The sequence below is a fragment of the Camellia sinensis genome, chromosome 4 (assembly GCF_055761805.1).
Source record: "Camellia sinensis isolate YWXY chromosome 4, ASM5576180v1, whole genome shotgun sequence".
In the NCBI taxonomy this organism is placed as follows: Eukaryota; Viridiplantae; Streptophyta; class Magnoliopsida; order Ericales; family Theaceae; genus Camellia; species Camellia sinensis.
The window spans coordinates 179,386,891-179,403,739 of record NC_138964.1 but is presented as its reverse complement, the minus strand read 5'-3'; the positions used below and the strand labels follow the sequence as shown (position 1 = coordinate 179,403,739).

General features: G+C 34.9%; 2 protein-coding genes across 2 annotated transcripts; both read right to left on the bottom strand.

Moving 5' to 3' along the window:
* Nucleotides 1-4,246: 4,246 nt before the first annotated feature.
* Nucleotides 4,247-6,705, bottom strand: LOC114307790 (uncharacterized). The gene is made up of 2 exons (XM_082923894.1): nucleotides 6,635-6,705; nucleotides 4,247-4,610 (listed from the first exon to the last, which is right to left on the bottom strand). The coding sequence occupies exons 1-2, from the start codon at nucleotides 6,703-6,705 to the stop codon at nucleotides 4,247-4,249; spliced, it is 435 nt and encodes a 144-aa protein (XP_082780020.1).
* A 2,940-nt stretch (nucleotides 6,706-9,645) lies between these two features.
* Nucleotides 9,646-10,584, bottom strand: LOC145824271 (uncharacterized). Its single transcript, XM_082923893.1, has 3 exons — nucleotides 10,495-10,584; nucleotides 10,258-10,422; nucleotides 9,646-10,164 (listed from the first exon to the last, which is right to left on the bottom strand). The coding sequence occupies exons 1-3, from the start codon at nucleotides 10,582-10,584 to the stop codon at nucleotides 9,646-9,648; spliced, it is 774 nt and encodes a 257-aa protein (XP_082780019.1).
* Nucleotides 10,585-16,849: the final 6,265 nt, after the last annotated feature.

Sequence of the window (16,849 nt, the reverse complement as noted above, 5' to 3'; positions counted from 1 at the left end):
TGAAGAATATATATTGATAACGATTAACATAAATCAGTGTGTTTAATATTTTTAAATACAAATCAATACGTAAACGTTACCAAACATTTTCATTACTTTTTCATTTAAAACATTTTATTAATGTAATAAAAAACTTATCTGAAAAAAGTACATGCATTATTGTACTCTTGCAAGTCACTTACCCGTGAAGGCCACAGAAGGTCATATAATTGGGGGAGTGTTATTTGTGTATAAAATTACCAATTCACCCTTCTTAATTTGAATGACAGAACAAAATAAAAATGATAATATTGTAATTTCACATATTCAATACACCTATCCCCTCATATCCATCACTGTGGAATAAAGAAAAAGAGAGTCGAGGACAAAAACCTGCAGACATGATCAGTATACGAATGCAATTTCAAATAAGTAAGGAAAAAAAAATCAGTAAGAAATCAAAAGTAAGGAAGGAAAAAATAAATAAAAAAAAAAAGCTTCTGGACCTTATGAACCTTGGACCTTATGAACCTCAGACTCTATATAAGATTTGAGTCTGCACCATCTTCACCATCCAGAATTCCAACACACAATCTGAGCCCGTCTCGTTCCAACACCTTCAGCAGCTCCATCACACTATAATATTCACTACATTCAGTGTAGAAAGAAGAGAGAAGAGGTTAGTTCATATTATTGATAGCTTCAGAGCTGAGTTGTAGAGAGGCGAATTGCAGGTGAAGAACAACCACAGGGACAACCGGCCGGTTATCCGGTCCAGCCTCCACTTCGCCCTCCGCACCCAATTTCACTATCTGTTGCTTATCTGTCCATTTTTCGCACCAACATGATACATTTTTCATAAATTTTTCTTAACTTCGCACCAATATCATACATTATACATTTTTCATACATTTTTTTTAAACTTTTACATACATTTTTCTTAACATTTGCAATCATCATATCGAGAACAAAAAGAGCGAGACCTGAACGTGGTGAAACCTCTAACCTTGTACAACGTGAACCACAACAACAACATCATGACTATCCAACTAATGATTTTCTCACATAGCATCATGAACAAGCCTATTCAAATTTCGTTAATCGACCAATTGTTATAGGGAGAAAGGTAAAACTACATTCTCAATATGATCAACTGTTGCTTGGCAGATTGGATACAATGGGTTACCTTTAATTAATTTACCACATAAGATATATCCCCGTCTTGTACAATTATTTTATGTTCACTTGACATCTGTTAACCAACAAATGGAACCGTTCACTCTAACCTCTTATGTGAAGGAGAAAGCAATTACACTCAGTCCCCGCACTTTCGCACAAATTATTGTAGTTGAAATAGAAGATTTACAATGTTATTTTCAAAATGAGGCTCAGTTAGCTAACATTGTTGATGATGTAACTGAGGTTTATACCACAATTTGTGAGAATCAATTCACCAGCATTAATTTACAAGCTAAACATTTAAAACCCCATCTTCGTATTCTTCATCGATGAATAGTTAAAAATGTCACTCCCAAAAAAAGACATTTTGATGTTGTTCCATGTTTTAATGTTTATTTGTTATATTGTTTTGAAATTGAACAAAAATTAGATTTATGCTTCATATTACTGAGAGAAATGATGGTTGCAAAACTTGGTACTTTGAGTGGCCGGTCACTACCTTTTTGAGCTTTGTTAACCACAATTTTTAGAGCACGTATGTCAACCTTGAAGGTGAAGTAGATGTCAGAATCACTTCACCAATTTCTGAGTACACACTGACCCGAGCTGGTAGTGCTGACAACTTGATGGGCTCTATTAATTTTGAAAATGAACCAATACCTGATGAGAAAGAACCCAATGACAATGCCATGCCACCAAATGAACAACCTCAATACTGGATTGATTATTTAGCCTTGGAACAAGAACGGTACAATCAGCGCCTACAATAGGAATAACAAATGGCTAATCAGGTCAATACATTGGATACTCAGTTCGATGAATTTGTCGCCGTTCAGAACTCACTAATTCAACAATTTGGTGAGTTTCGTGTAGATTCAAGGAGACGTAATGAAGTGGCAAGGAACCGCATTGATCAGATTGACCAGGGAGTCACTCAGGTGTACCATCACTACTTCCCTCCACCTCTACCATCACCTGATAATGACGCTTAACTTGTTTCGATGAACATTTAAAAAATTAACACATGCTGTGGTTACATTTTATTTTCTTATTTTATTGTGGTTATTTTATTTTTTCATTTTATTGTGGTTATTTAATTCTGTTATTTTGTTATAATCTTTTGTATTAGCATAATAAATAGAATTTTTTTCTGCACTGTAAAATTTACCAGTGACAATGTTATAAAAATTTGTGAGTTATATTGTGAAATTAAAAAAAAAATCGTACAGAAATTAATAAATGTGTAACAAATCCTTCATTTCAATAAAATGCAAAAATTAAAATTAAAATTAAAATGTAAAATGCCTAGGAATTAATCAAAAAAGTTGTTTTAATAAGAAAATCATTATTTATAAAATAAGGAAAAAAACAACTTCAAAAAAATAATCGGCTCAAATGAAATAGAACAAGGGACAAATTAATAATTATACTTTTTTTTTTAATAAGAAGCAAATAAAAATTAATAAAAACTTATTTGGTATAATGTCTGAAAATAACAAAACCATTATGTTAACATGAACAAGAAAACAATTAATAAAAAAAAATTAACATTAATAACAAAGCCTTCAAATTGTTTGAAAATGAGAAGAGTAAATTAATTAAAATATGTCGTCTACAAATAAATTATAAAAAATTAAAATTAACAATAAAACCATTATTTTACTAAAATGAGAAAAAACAAGTTAAGAAAAAAAAAATTGATGGTGTTATATGAAATAAAAAAAAGTTCAATTTATAAAATGGGGACCAGCATACACAAATTTTGGAAACGATCTTCTATTTAGGTGCACTAATAACATTAAAAGTTGTTCGGCTTGTGGGGACCCATCACAGACCCCATTTAAATAATATGAACCGTTCAATATGTAGAAATCGCGGAGTACGATATGCCTGTGAAAAATCATCCTGATCAGATATCGGTAACTATATGATCAAATCAGTTTAAAATTATAAAATTGACAGTGTTATAGTTAACGGTTGAAAACGAACTAATCACATCGATAGCTATCCATATCTGATCAAAGTGATTTTTTACAAAAATATAGTACTTCACGAGTTCTACACATTACACGGTTTTGATTAGCAAAACGGGACCCGTGGTGGGTCCCCATGGGCCGAACAACACCTCCAATTCAATGCCCGAATAGCATGGAAACATCTCACAGCCTCTAGTCTATCAACGCTATCACTGCATTCAGCCCACCGTACAACCTATTCCCTCCAATCTTCTCCTATACAGTAATTTATACAATTTTTTGAATACATATTTTTCCGTAAAAAGTACAAAATTTATCCCAAACAACTATCTTTTTTTCCTCAACTTTTCAGTCCAGAAAATGAAAAAGTGGACTTAGTTAGGACACCCCAAAAAAATAATGAATAAAAACTTGTTTTGTATAATATACGAAAATAACAAAACCTTTATGTTAACATCAACAAAAAAACAATTAATAAAATGAAATAAAAATTAATAACATAGCCTTCAAATTGTTTTAAAATGAGACAAGTACATTAATAAAAATATGTCGTCTACAAATTAATTTTAAAAAATTAAAATTATTAACAAAACCATTATTTTAATGAAATGAAAAAAAAAATTAAGAAAAGGAATTCGGCTAAAATGAAATAAAAAAAAAAATTTAAAAAGTAGTAATTATATATTTTATTTAATAACAATAAAAAAAATTAATAAAAAAATTTTTGGCAAAACAATTACTAACAAAATCTTTATGTTAATAACATGAAGAAAAAAAAAATCCAATTAATAAAAAGACATTTAAATTAATAGAAAAGCCAAAATTTCAATAAAATGAAAAATATAAAGTAATAAAAAAAATGTCATATACAAATTAATAAAAAAATTAAAATTAATAACAAATCTATCCATGGCGAACAATTTGTTTTTAATAAAAAGTTCATGAACATCATAAACTGAATGAATATCATAAACTACAATTTTTGAATACATCATTCAACCATCACAAATCTAGCCATGACCAACATGATTTTGCCACATAACAGTAGCAAGTGCATCCCTAAAGTTAGATTGGTACGTCAACCCATGTTATGACATGTCAACATAGTCAGATTAGTGTTCAACAAGCCCGCCTGCTTCCCCTTCAGCCGCCATTTCATTATCAACTTCCATGAAGAATGGGTCCATTACTGCATACAAACGGATCCAATTGTGCATTACACAACATGCAATCACAAGAGGCCCTTGTCTGGTAGACTTGTAATTTGGCATAGACCGCAATATTGGGAATCGCTTCTTCAGAACACCAAATGTTCTTTCTATGGCATTGCGTAATGACAAATGTCGATAATTAAACAATTCCTTAGGTCCTGAATAATGACGGCCATGAAACTCTTGCAAGTGATAGCGTTGGGAATGAAATGGGGCAAGAAATCCAAGCATGTTCGTGAAACTAGCATCCACTAAATAATACTTCCTTACATGTAAACAATGAATGTGTTGTTCTATCAAACATACCACAAACAAAACAATAATTTGAAAAAGTGTACCATATGTTATTTTATGACACTCATCATTGGGTGGGTGTGGAAACTGTAGATCAACTCTTGTAATAGAGTCAACTAAAATAGCGTTGTCATGTGTGCTACCTTCCCATCCAGAATTAATAAATGTGAACAACATGTCGAAGTCGCAAGCTGCGAGTACATTTTGCGATACCGTAGATTTGCGCCCGGGAAATGTATTTTGTCTTGAAGCAGAGACCCATGCATCCATCAATGTGCCATCGATAGCATCGACACAATCCTCATTGAAAGATATTTGTTTGACATTAAAAGCGAAACAAACTTGGATATTACTTATGCAAACGGATTCAAAAAAATATCGTCCCTTATTGTTATGTAGAACTTACAGGACAATCATTAAATTCATACCTTGAACCACGTGAAAAACCTCATGTCATTTAAAATTTTTGTCGGAATCTCGTCTTGGTTAGGTGGTTTGATAACCGTTGATGCAAGCTTGCACAATGCCCGCATAACAATTTTTATGTGCCAACAAATTGTTTCCGTGGGGTGTTGAAATCTATCTACCAATAGTCGATGCCGATCATTTTGTGCAAAAGTGTATAAAAAAATCCCAAGCGATTCCTCCACACTTATATGCATATGTTCAGTATCGATAAAGCCATTTTGGAGTAAGGTGTCTTTCAATGAAATGAATGTTGATGCATCCATTCGCATAATGTCCGTCATTGTTTCTGGATGGCCATTTAATAAGCTGGATATGTAATCACCCCCTTTGAAGTTCGCTGCGATCGACGACTACTTGACACGTTGATATGGTCATGCATGAAAGCAATCATCAAGAAATCATAAAATCTTCTGAAAAATCTAGAATTCCCCTAGATGTTGATTTGTGATTATGTATCAATTTTAAGCAGAGTATAACAATCCCAATCAAACAATCAAACAATCAAGACAAAGAAACACAGCGATTTAACGTGGAAAAAACCACAATTGGACACCTCCAACTGTGATCAAAAAACCACGGGCAACAGCCACAAGACAATCCACTAAGAAGAATAAAAGGAATTACACAGGTATACTCTCAATTACCTAGCGAATCCACAACGCCTAATTGAACCAACCTTTATGTGCCTCTTCCAACCCCATCTTCACCACGGAATTGTCTTTCTGATGAGCCACTCTGGATTCCACCACAGCTTCAGGCTCGAATTCTTCAGAATCCACAACTGAAGAATAACTCTCTCTTTTGTGTATAACAAACAAACCTTTGATGTACTCTCTTTAGATCATGAGTTGAATACTCAATAAAAACATCAAAGAAAACTCCCAAAGTATCCCCAGATATAAACCCTAGAAACCAAAAATAAGATCTGGAGCAGTTATCCTAAAATCTGACCCAACACGCGAATTTATAGAATCTGTCCCGCGATCTCCGCTCGAGCTCAACACAGCCCGCTCGAGCGGACTGACCAAAAACTGCGTGCGAACAAACTGAGATGCGCTCGAGCGTAGGAGAATCCGCTCGAGCGTAAAATCACACCTTCCAGTATTTTTACAGGCGACTGCAGAGATGCTGAGAGCTTCCAATCCCCGCTCGAGCGCCCGTTTCCCCGCTCGAGCGGGAAGGCCAAAACTGGAAAAACTGGAAAAATATAACATGCTCGGACAGGCAACTTTGAATGCATTTTTGCATTTTGCTTCGGGGGCGCTGCCCCTCGACCCCGCCGTGGCGCTGCCCCGGACCCGCCAAGGGGCGCTGCCCCCTGGACCCCCGCGAGCTGACCGGGCAGCTCGATCCCCGTCATAATCAGCGAAGTGGCAATCTTGAAAGCTTTATCATCACAAACTTCTCTGAAATGCTTGATTCGGGTTGGATTCGCATCTAACAACTCGTAGCCTTACTGAAATAAAAATGCGAATAAAATTACAACTTTAAGGAGTTTTGTCAAACGGGATTGCCAAGAAATAAAACCTAACATCTTCAATAACCTCATCCTCCTCTGATGAGATCTCCAGTGCATTGTTTTCTGTGTCGGATGACATCGTCTACATCACAGTAAAAGCATAATTATAAAATAATGTTTGACAAATCGTAACACACCGTTATTGGTGAAACTGAATTAAAAAGTGGCTACATGAATAGTTGGCCTTAGTCATTTACCAGCATACATTGAAATTCATAAAACAACAAAATTTGTTCACTAAGTAGTCATATTGTAATAACACAACATATTTTTAATAAAACAGAAACTACTTAAAAGTTCAATAAAAGTAAACATACGAAGATAGAAAATGAAGAGCATCTCATTGAATGAAAAAAATGATAAAAAACAAATCAAGAATCATGAAATGATCTTGCACATCGGCAGGGAGATTCGCTAACACAATGAAAACACAACTTCTCACTTCACTGCAAGGCAAGGATCATAGTTAGGCGCATGTCACAACCCAAACTTGCCCCTATAGGTTTAGCATCGTAATCGGCCAGTAATCCTTGGATTACCAAAGGCCTCTTGGCATAATGACATGTAGCAGGGGCTGCAGAAGCAATTAAGCAAGACATACATAGTCCATAGAGCTGTGCAGACATACATGGAGCAGATAACTTAAAACTTTTTATAACAATAATGCAAACTTCACACATTACTTCCAGATACACATTACTAAACGTCTTGTCCAAACACAACTTAGTATAAACATAGCCTAACATGATTACAAAAACAGCCATGAAACTAGACTTCAATCGGAACCTCCTCGGGAGGTACAATGGTTGGCTGACAATACTGACGTGTAGGCCATCAACTCTGGGCCTGATCTCGTGTTTGTTCACCTACATACATAATATAAATAGTGAGCTAAAACCCAGTGAATAATAACAAAGTAAAGACTTTAATGAATGATGCCCATAACATATCTTAAATCTCATAATAGAGCAAAATCATAATTATGTAACGGAACTGAATCATAATCATGTCCATATTCAAATCATGTGTGGTACATCCCTTAGCACAAACATGTCTTTTGGGTCAAGCTTATTAAATTCCATGAAGGAACCTCCGGTACCGAGTAACATATCTCATGCAATGGCCACGGTATTATTTCCCCTGGGCTAGAGCCTGTGCCACGGTATTGTTTCCCCTGTGCGAGGGCTTGGGCCATGGTATTCTTTTCCCCGGGCGAGGGCCTCATGACCATAAGCCACAGTATTATGTCCCTTGGGTGAGGGCCTCGGCTAAGGATACCACAATTATGTTTCAAGAAAATTGGACAATCATTCATTCATACAAAACATAGCATTTCAGAAGCTAATCATCTCATATCATCATGAAAATAATTAAAGTTAGACATAACTTTACATAGTTATTAATCACAGTTGACCTCGGGTGCAGACAAACAGAGCAGATTAATCAATTGATTCGAGGCACGCGACCTACACGAACATATATACAAATACACACTTGAAACACTTGTTCAAATTTTTCATAACTTGCTTTATTTGTTCTAGGCGTGTTTCTAGTCTTTATCCTCATTATAGTGACTCAAGCATGGCCTAGGATGGAAAGAGGATCAAAATGCACTTGGAAACATTTCCCAAATTTTGTTGAAAATAAGGTCCACGCTCGAGCATGGATTTCCCCGCTCGATCGGACATACAAGATGTGAAAGCTCGCTCGAGCGTGGCTTTCCCCGCTCGAGCGAACTACAAAACTCAACAAAAGTACTGGATGCATGATTTCCATGCTTGACGGATGCTCGACCCCCGCTTGAGCGTGAGACTCAGACTTTCGCTCAAGTGTGAATTCCCTCGCTCGAACGAACTGCAAAACATATGAGCTTTTGGGTATATGCATTTCACGCTCGAACGTGATTCACGTCGCTCGAGCGGAAGTGCATGTACTCAGAGTGCACGCTTCACGCTCGAGCGTGAAGTTTCCCGCTCGAGCATGGATCAAATTTCTAGAATTTCCAGATTTTATCCACAAGTTCAAATCCAGCCTTCAAGCCTTCAAACTCCATTTTTCTGGGCCAAAATTTTGGAAAGCTCATAAAGACTCATAGAATAACATGTTTCAAGGATCAATTCAAGAAATCATGGCCCAAAGTTTGCCAATTGAACAAAATTTAACATGAACTCAAGGATGTTTTATGGACATGACATGCATGGACTTCCTTGGAGCCCAACACTTCAAAACATGATGATTTGATGGAAAACATGGTGAACTCTCAATATGTAAATGAGATGAGCATATGCATGGAAGTTTTCTTGACAATTAAACTCAAAACATGGGAATTTATGTATGCATGCATGGAACCATTTGACTTCCTTCAATCCTAGCCCAAACCTTACATGAATTCATTTAATTTGTTGAAATCTTGTAAAATCTAGTTCCATTACACAACCAAGAGCTTGATGTCTTACCTAGTGACGTGAATTCTCAAGGGTTGAAGTTAAAGTTCTCTAATTCTTCATAATTCACCAACAATCCTAGAAATTCCAAGGTTTGAATCCAATTTCCTTCTCACTCTCCTCTCTCCCACGTTTGTGTATGTGTGAGGAGCTCAAATGTGATTAACCATCAAGAAAAGAGTTGAGTGGGGTCTAAATGGAGCCTTATATAGGCTTCATTAGAGTTGATTTAATAAAACTAATCAAATGAGTATTAAATTGATCTAATTTAATCGTTCCAAATCAAATTTCAATTGAACCTACTACAAAATTCTAAAAATTGTAAATAGCACGTAAATCAAGTCAATTTCTGTATCGGATGTCGATAAAGCCCTCAATTCGCAAACCGAAACGAAAATAAGGATAAATCTTCTTACACTGAACAGATAAAACACAAAAATAATGCAATGCACATGTAATTAATTCATGATCTCTTCTTAATTACTTGTTAAGCACACTTAAACATGAATTAACATTAATTAAGGGTCGGGGTTGTTACAGCGCATATGGGTAGGAGTACGCATAAAAAACCTTCGTCATTCCTTGTCCTTAAACAGTGTCAGTGCCCTAACGTACTGCACCGGTGATATGTCTCCAAGCTCTAGCAATGCATCTTGGCATGCATCAAGGGAATACTCATCACCACCTACACTTACAGCCTCTGTCTCATTTTCTCGTGCATGTGAATGTTCTGTTTTTGCCTGTACGTAGGATGTGAAAGCTGCGTAAACATCATCGAACCCACTTGACCGTGACTTTTTGGAACGACCACTGTCAGTGTGGCTACTTGTAGGGCCCCTCTTGTGACTTTTGCCCTTCGAATCCATGTACTCATCGCCGAATAAATCAACAGGAATGGCCTCAGCAGCATTATTCCCACCAACATCAGGGTTCCAAAATTTATTTAGCATTTCATCTTCTTTATCTGAGTCAAGGGCTCCTTGTGTGGATGCACGAAATAAGGCCCCTGTGGCACAACAATTTTTAACAATTTCTGCCATTCCTTGGAAATACTCAAATCCTTTTGTCCTAAACTTCTTTATATTTCTGGGAGCCTACAACAATTAAAAATAATGAATTAAGCATACTGTATGTGTCATGAAATGTATGAAGGAAAAATTTGAAAATGGTACAGGTTAATGAAAAACCTTATCCCAAAATTCATCGGGTGCAACAACAGTGCCTATAATGGGATCCCATTCCAGACTAGTCTGTGCCTGGAGTCGCTTAAATGTCTGGTAATCAGCTTTCAATCGCCAATATTTTTGTCGCACCTGCTTTCCTGTATACCGAAATCCATACAGATTGTGCAACTGATTTGCATAATGATTCTAATGCCCAATTGTCCATGAAGTAGTACGGTCCGTTGTTTGATTTTTTTTTACCTCCTCCCTCAACATGTTTATTAATTTCATTTCAATTCTGGGAGTCCACATTTTTGTATCTTGATTGTCATTGGAATTGTTTCCATCCATCTATAAACATACAAATTATATTTAAACTACTCTGAGATGGATATAAAAGAATAACAGAGTAAACTACTCTGGGTATGGATATAAAAAAATAATAGAGCAACAATTATTTATGTAGGAACGAAAACTAATCTTTATTTTAAAGTGTATAAATAATGTTAACAAAAGCATATGTTTTGAAGGACAACATAGATAAAATAAAATAAAACTACATAGCATTAATGTTTACTTCAAGTTGCTAAATAATGTTAGGAGAATCAGATAATTTGATTTGAAGGGCAAAAAGGAGAAAATAAAAACACATAACTGATTATAAAAACATAATTGATTTTTTGAAGGCCCAAACAGAGATAATCCTAAAAATCACGTAACATTGTCTGTACTTAAATAGTAAAAAAATAACCAAAAAATAAGTAAAAGAAGAAGGCCGCGAGAAGAGAATGAAGAAATACGCAGAAGAACTAGCAGAAGAAGAAATAAAAGGCAGAGGAAGGTCGACCGGCCGGATGACCCGGGGGACGACCGGCCGGATAACCCGAGGTACGACCGGCTCAGCTATTTTGCTTGGCAAAAGGTGCAAACAATTCAGATAGATCATTTTTCTTATCTCAAACTATCTGTATTCTCGTTTGGACTTCTCAGAAATCATTTGAGAACTGATTTTGACATCTCAGAAATCATTTGCACATAACAAATGAAGGATATATTTACCAGATTAGTGGGAGTTGAATTATTATTACCGGTGATGGAGTGCGTACAGTGACTGAATGTGCAACTCTTTGCTAATCGTCTGATTCAACAATAGGTTTCATGAATTTGACCTGAGAGAAATAAATAATTGGAATAAAATTTGGGATGATTTTTTCAAATTAGTGACCGATAAGAAAATATGTGAAATAAATTGCTGAGTTATTTGACCTCGCACTCGCTGTTGTTTGGTTGCTCGTAGAAGGAATCGTCCACAACGCACAAATTGTAAGTCATTCGATTTGTGGGAGATGATATGAGTAGGGAGTGGGTTCACATGATTCATCATTTATAAAATGGTTTGAGTTCTCTGTAAATACTACCCGTGACGAATCTTCAGTCTGATCTTTCACACAGAGAAATGAAGATGAGTAAATCAATTCACGTGAAACTTTTCAGAGAGACGATGGACATGTAAGCTTTTTAGAAAGGAAGAGGAAGAATGCTGAAACGTTGAAAGTGGAGAAATGAATCACAAGGCTGCCAAACGGGGTTTCAAATCGTAGTTTGAATTATATGGTAGAATTGTATTTTGAAAGTGGTATCCAAACGTGAAGCGCGAGTGATAGTCTTGAAATGTAATTTGAAAACACAACCAAACAGACCCTATCTTTTTCATGGCATGCCAAGTAAGCCCCTAGTTTGAACATGATTATTTATATAATAATAATATTTTTAAAAAATAAATAACTTTGCACAAAGCTTGAGGGGACATCTCTAAAATTCTCTCTCACATAAATAGAAATCTCCATTTGTCAAACATAAGTAATGTAATAAATAAAACAAGACATGTGAGAACGATGGTTGGATCAAAGAATAAGCAAAGATGGAGCAAGCAACACAAGGGCAAGAAGCCACCAGCTATATGTGGAGAGTCAAAATGAAATAGGCAAAATGTTTCTTCTGATGCAAAGCCCAGTTGGGGGCACAAAATGAAACTTCAATAGCAAAAATGCCTAAAATGTCCATTTTGTTTCATGTCAAAGTTACACTAAGGGAAAACTGTTCAATAAATTTATATTTGTAAGACCAAATATTCTATATTTTGATATTGTTTGTATTTTGATGTGGATCGACTGTTAGAAATGGTTTTTGGCAAAAAAAAAAAAAAAAAGGTTTTTCCTCAATTTTGGTCTATTTTTTAAGTGGGACCCATGCCCCAAAGTTGGCGAGTCTAAGTGATAACGTGTTCTATGCCGCGCTGTAATTCACGTAGTATATTTGGTTGCTCAAAACCATTATCGAGTGAATGAGAAATTGAAGCCATAGTGAGCTCCATGGAAATGGAGTTTTTGGTGAAAATTCCTTAAAGGTTTGAATTAAAGGCTTGTTCCACATTGGTTTGGTGGGAAAACTTTTATGGGTTTATAAGGTTTGGATTTGGAACTTGGGGTAGCCCCTAAGAGGCATTCAAGTTTTGTAGAATGAGAGGTTATGGACAAAGTGGGCTACATCCATTAGACCCAAAATAAACACGTGCGCCGCCGCTGTCCATCCGACCGAAAGGGCGGGCTGGCCTGGGCTTGGGTGCATAGTGTGAGATTGGGTTGGGCTTGTCCGACCCATTACTTATCTTTTTGGAAAAAAAACATTTGAATTTATTTTCATATTTTATTTTTTTGGAAAATAAATTCTGACCGTTTGAATTTAAATTTCCAACTTAAATTTCAAACCCAAACGGAACCTTCCTGTGCAGTCCCATATTTGTCCGAACAAATTCAGTTATCTGTACAAAATACAAACTGAACAGATTGTACCTGTTCAAATAAGACCGAACAAGTTCTATACATGTTCAAACAAGTTTGCACCTGTTTAATTCAAATCTAAACAACCACATTTTCTTCTATAAATAGACAGACCCTCTATTGATTTTTGTCATTCAGAAATTTCGTTCTTCTCTGCTGCTTCAATCTCTGCATTTTACTGCATTAATTTTTCTGGGAAAAAGAGTGTAAACACAAAGTGTGTTCGTTGTGCAAACAGTTTGTAGTGCTGCTACTGTTTGTTGTTGATCACTTTATCTTGGGAGATAGACGTCCATATTCTAAAAGCACCATGGAGATGATGAATCTGTCTTAAGGACACAGTGTTAAACACTGGACTTGATCAGAATTTTATTTAATAAATACATAAGGTTAGTGATTAATTTACTTTTTGTTTTATCTATTTATTTTTATCAGATTCTGATTTTGTTTTTGTAACAAAATAAGAATCTATTGTTTTATATTATCTTCTTTACTAGTTTAATTTTTGTAATCAAATAATCTCTCTCATTTCTTTATTTCTTCAGTTTGTTATTAAGTATACAAACATAATTTATTCCTAATACAGTGAAGATTTTCCAATAATCTTAAGACAGAGTATTTTTTGGTGTCTTCATTGTATTTATTTTCTGTGCTTTTTACAAAGTGATATTCTGGTTGGAAAATACAAATAGTAGTCATATATTGTTTGACAAATAGTAATAATATACTGTTTATTTTCTGTGACAACTAGTAGTAATATACTGGTGTCATTAACAATTTCATAATATTAATTTGTTTAATAGTGTTACCGAAAATTATTGTGTAGTAATTTATTTTCTTGGTTTTAGTAACTAGAAAAATAAAATTATTTTGTGTTAAAATTAATTTTCTAGTTAATAACTTTCTAGTTTGAGTAAATAGAAAATTAATTTGTGTTCTGGTTTTTTTGATTTTTGTAATTAGATATTATGACTATTGAAAGTAGTACTCCAAATCCGATTGTTACAACAACTCTGGTCCCTATCTAGAACCATATTCAAGTTCCAATAAATCATGGAGAAAAATCACAAAAATTTAATGGCATTGAGTTTAAGAGATGGCAATAGAAAATGTTGTTCTATCTTACAACTCTAAATCTGGCCCGGTTTCTCTGTGAAGAGGTTCCAGTACTAAAAGAGGGTGAAAGTGATCGGCAAGTTGTTGCCGCTGTAGACGCTTGGAAACATTATGATTTTTTGTGCGAAAACTACATCCTCAATGACATTGACAACATGTTGTATAATGTTTATAGCCCTCCGAAAACAGCAAAAGAATTGTGGGATTCTTTGGAGAAAAAATACAAGACAGAGGATGTCGGCACAAAGAAATTTGTTGTCGGTAAATTTCTAAACTTCGTTATGATAGACTCCCAAACGATAATTTCTCAAGTTCAAAATTTTTAATTAATTTTGCATGATATTAATGTTGAGGGTATATCTCTGAGTAAGTCTTTCCAAGTCGCTGCGTTAGTGGAAAAATTACTACCGGCTTGGAAAGATTTCAAAAATTATTTAAAACTTAAATGCAAGAAGATGACCATGGATGAATGGATTGTAAGACTAAGAATTGAGGAAGATAACCGCAAGGTTGAAAAGATGAATGGTAAAAATCTCATTGAGTCCAAGGCTAATGTGGTTGAACATGTGCCCAAACCACATAATACAAAGAGGAAGTTTGGTGGAGATGTCCTAAATAAGACGACAACAATGGCAATAAAAAATTCAAAGGCAAATGCTATAACTATGGCAAGACCAGACATCAAGCCTTTGATTGCCGCCACCCTATGAAGGATCGCGGAAGTACAAGCAAGAAAACTACCAATCAAGCCAATGTGACAGAACTTGATTACATCTCTGACGAGGTAAATGACATCAATCTTTCTGCTGTGGTGTTTGAGGCTAATTTGGTTGGAAATCCTAAGGAATGGTGGGTTGACACTAAGGCAACTTGTCACATTTATGCGGACAAGAAGATGTTCACTACTTACAATGAGGCTGCAAATGGTGAACAACTTTTCATGGGAAATTCTTCTACTTCTACTGTGGCTGGACAAGGAAAAGTGATCTTGAAGATAACATCAGGGAATGAACTTACCCTCAACAATGTACTGCATGTACCAGACATCCAGAAGAATTTAGGTTCTGGTTCTTTGTTAAGTAAAAATGGTTTTAGGCTTATATTTGAGTCTGATAAATTTGTATTAACAAAGAGTGATATGTATGTTAGTAAGGAATACATGAGTGCTGGTCTTTTCAAGTTAAATATAATGACGGTTGTACTAAAACTTTCTGTTAATAAGAATAACACATCTTTTGCTTATATTCTTGAGTCAAATTTATGGCATGATAGATTAGGACATGTAAATTTTGATGCTTTGCGTAGACTAATTGGTTTGGATTATATACTAAAGTTTGAAATTAATCTTAATCACAAATGTGAGATTTGTGTAAAAGCAAAACTAAGGCTCCATTTAAATCAGTTGAAAGAAAAACCGAATGTCTAGAATTAATTCATACTGATGTATGTGATCTTAAATTTGTTTAAACTAGAGGAGGCAAAAAACATTTCATAACATTTATCGATGATTGCACAAGATATTGTTATGTATACTTACTTAGAAGTAAAGATGAAGCCTTAGAAATATTTAAACTCTATAAAACTAAAATTGAAAATCAACTTGGTAAAACCATTAAAATGGTTAGAAGTGATAGGAGTGGTGAATATGATGCATCATTAAATGAATTTTGTGCACAACATGGCAGTATTCACCAAACTACAGCACCCTATTCTCCACAGCAAAATAGAATTGCTGAAAGGAATAATAGAACCCTTAAAGAAATGATGAATGCCATGTTACTAAGTTTAAACTTACCGCAAAACTTGTGGGGACCCTGAGTTATCAAAAAATTATGTTCTTAACAAAATACCCCACAAGAAAACCAATAGCACTCCTTATAAATTGTGAAAAAGTCGACCACCTTCTTACAAATACTTAAAAGTGTGGGGGTGTTTGGCAAAAGTTGAAATTCCTGTTCCGAAAAAGACTAAGATAGGATCAAAAACAATGGATTGTGTGTTTATTGGTTATGCTCAGAATAGTAGTGCATATCAGTTTCTGACATATAAATCAGAAATACCTGATATAAATGTAAACACTATTATAGAGTCAAGGAATGCTGTATTTTTTGAACATGTTTTTCCTTACAACAAAGGACAAGAACTAAGTTCACATAAAAGAACTTATGGTTGTACACAAAGTCAAGAAATTAATGACAATCAAACACAAGAGACTAATAATGGTCTCAACCAACAGAATTTAACTGATGATAAGCCAAGACGAAGTAAGAGAGCAAGAACATCAAAATCTTTTGGTCCATTTTTTCTGACATGCCTGTTAGAAAATAAACCTTAAAGCTTTAAGGAAGCAATGACAAGTCCTAAAGCACCTTCGTGGAAAGAGGCTGTTAATAATGAAATTGAATCTATTATGCAAAATCATACTTGGAAATTTGTGGATCTTCCACCCGGTTCTAAACCTCTTGGACATAAATGGATATTCAAGAGAAAAATGAAAGCAGATGGTTCAATTGACAAGTATAAAGCAAGACTTGTAGTAAAAGGTTACAGACAAAAGAAAGGTTTGGACTATTTTGACACATATTCCCCTGTAACAAGAATAACATCTATCCGTATGCTTATTGCTATAGCAGTTTTGTATAATCTAGAGATACATCAAA

Coding starts and splice junctions, on each gene's coding strand:
- LOC114307790 (XM_082923894.1), bottom strand. CDS start 6,705: ATGTCATCCGACACAGAAAACAATGCACTGGAGATCTCATCAGAGGAG. Junction 4,611..6,634: donor GAGGTTATTGAAGATGTTAG/GTTTTATTTCTT, acceptor TTTACATGTAAG/GAAGTATTATTTAGTGGATG.
- LOC145824271 (XM_082923893.1), bottom strand. CDS start 10,584: ATGGATGGAAACAATTCCAATGACAATCAAGATACAAAAATGTGGACT. Junction 10,423..10,494: donor TAAACATGTTGAGGGAGGAG/GTAAAAAAAAAT, acceptor TATGCAAATCAG/TTGCACAATCTGTATGGATT. Junction 10,165..10,257: donor CCGATGAATTTTGGGATAAG/GTTTTTCATTAA, acceptor TAATTGTTGTAG/GCTCCCAGAAATATAAAGAA.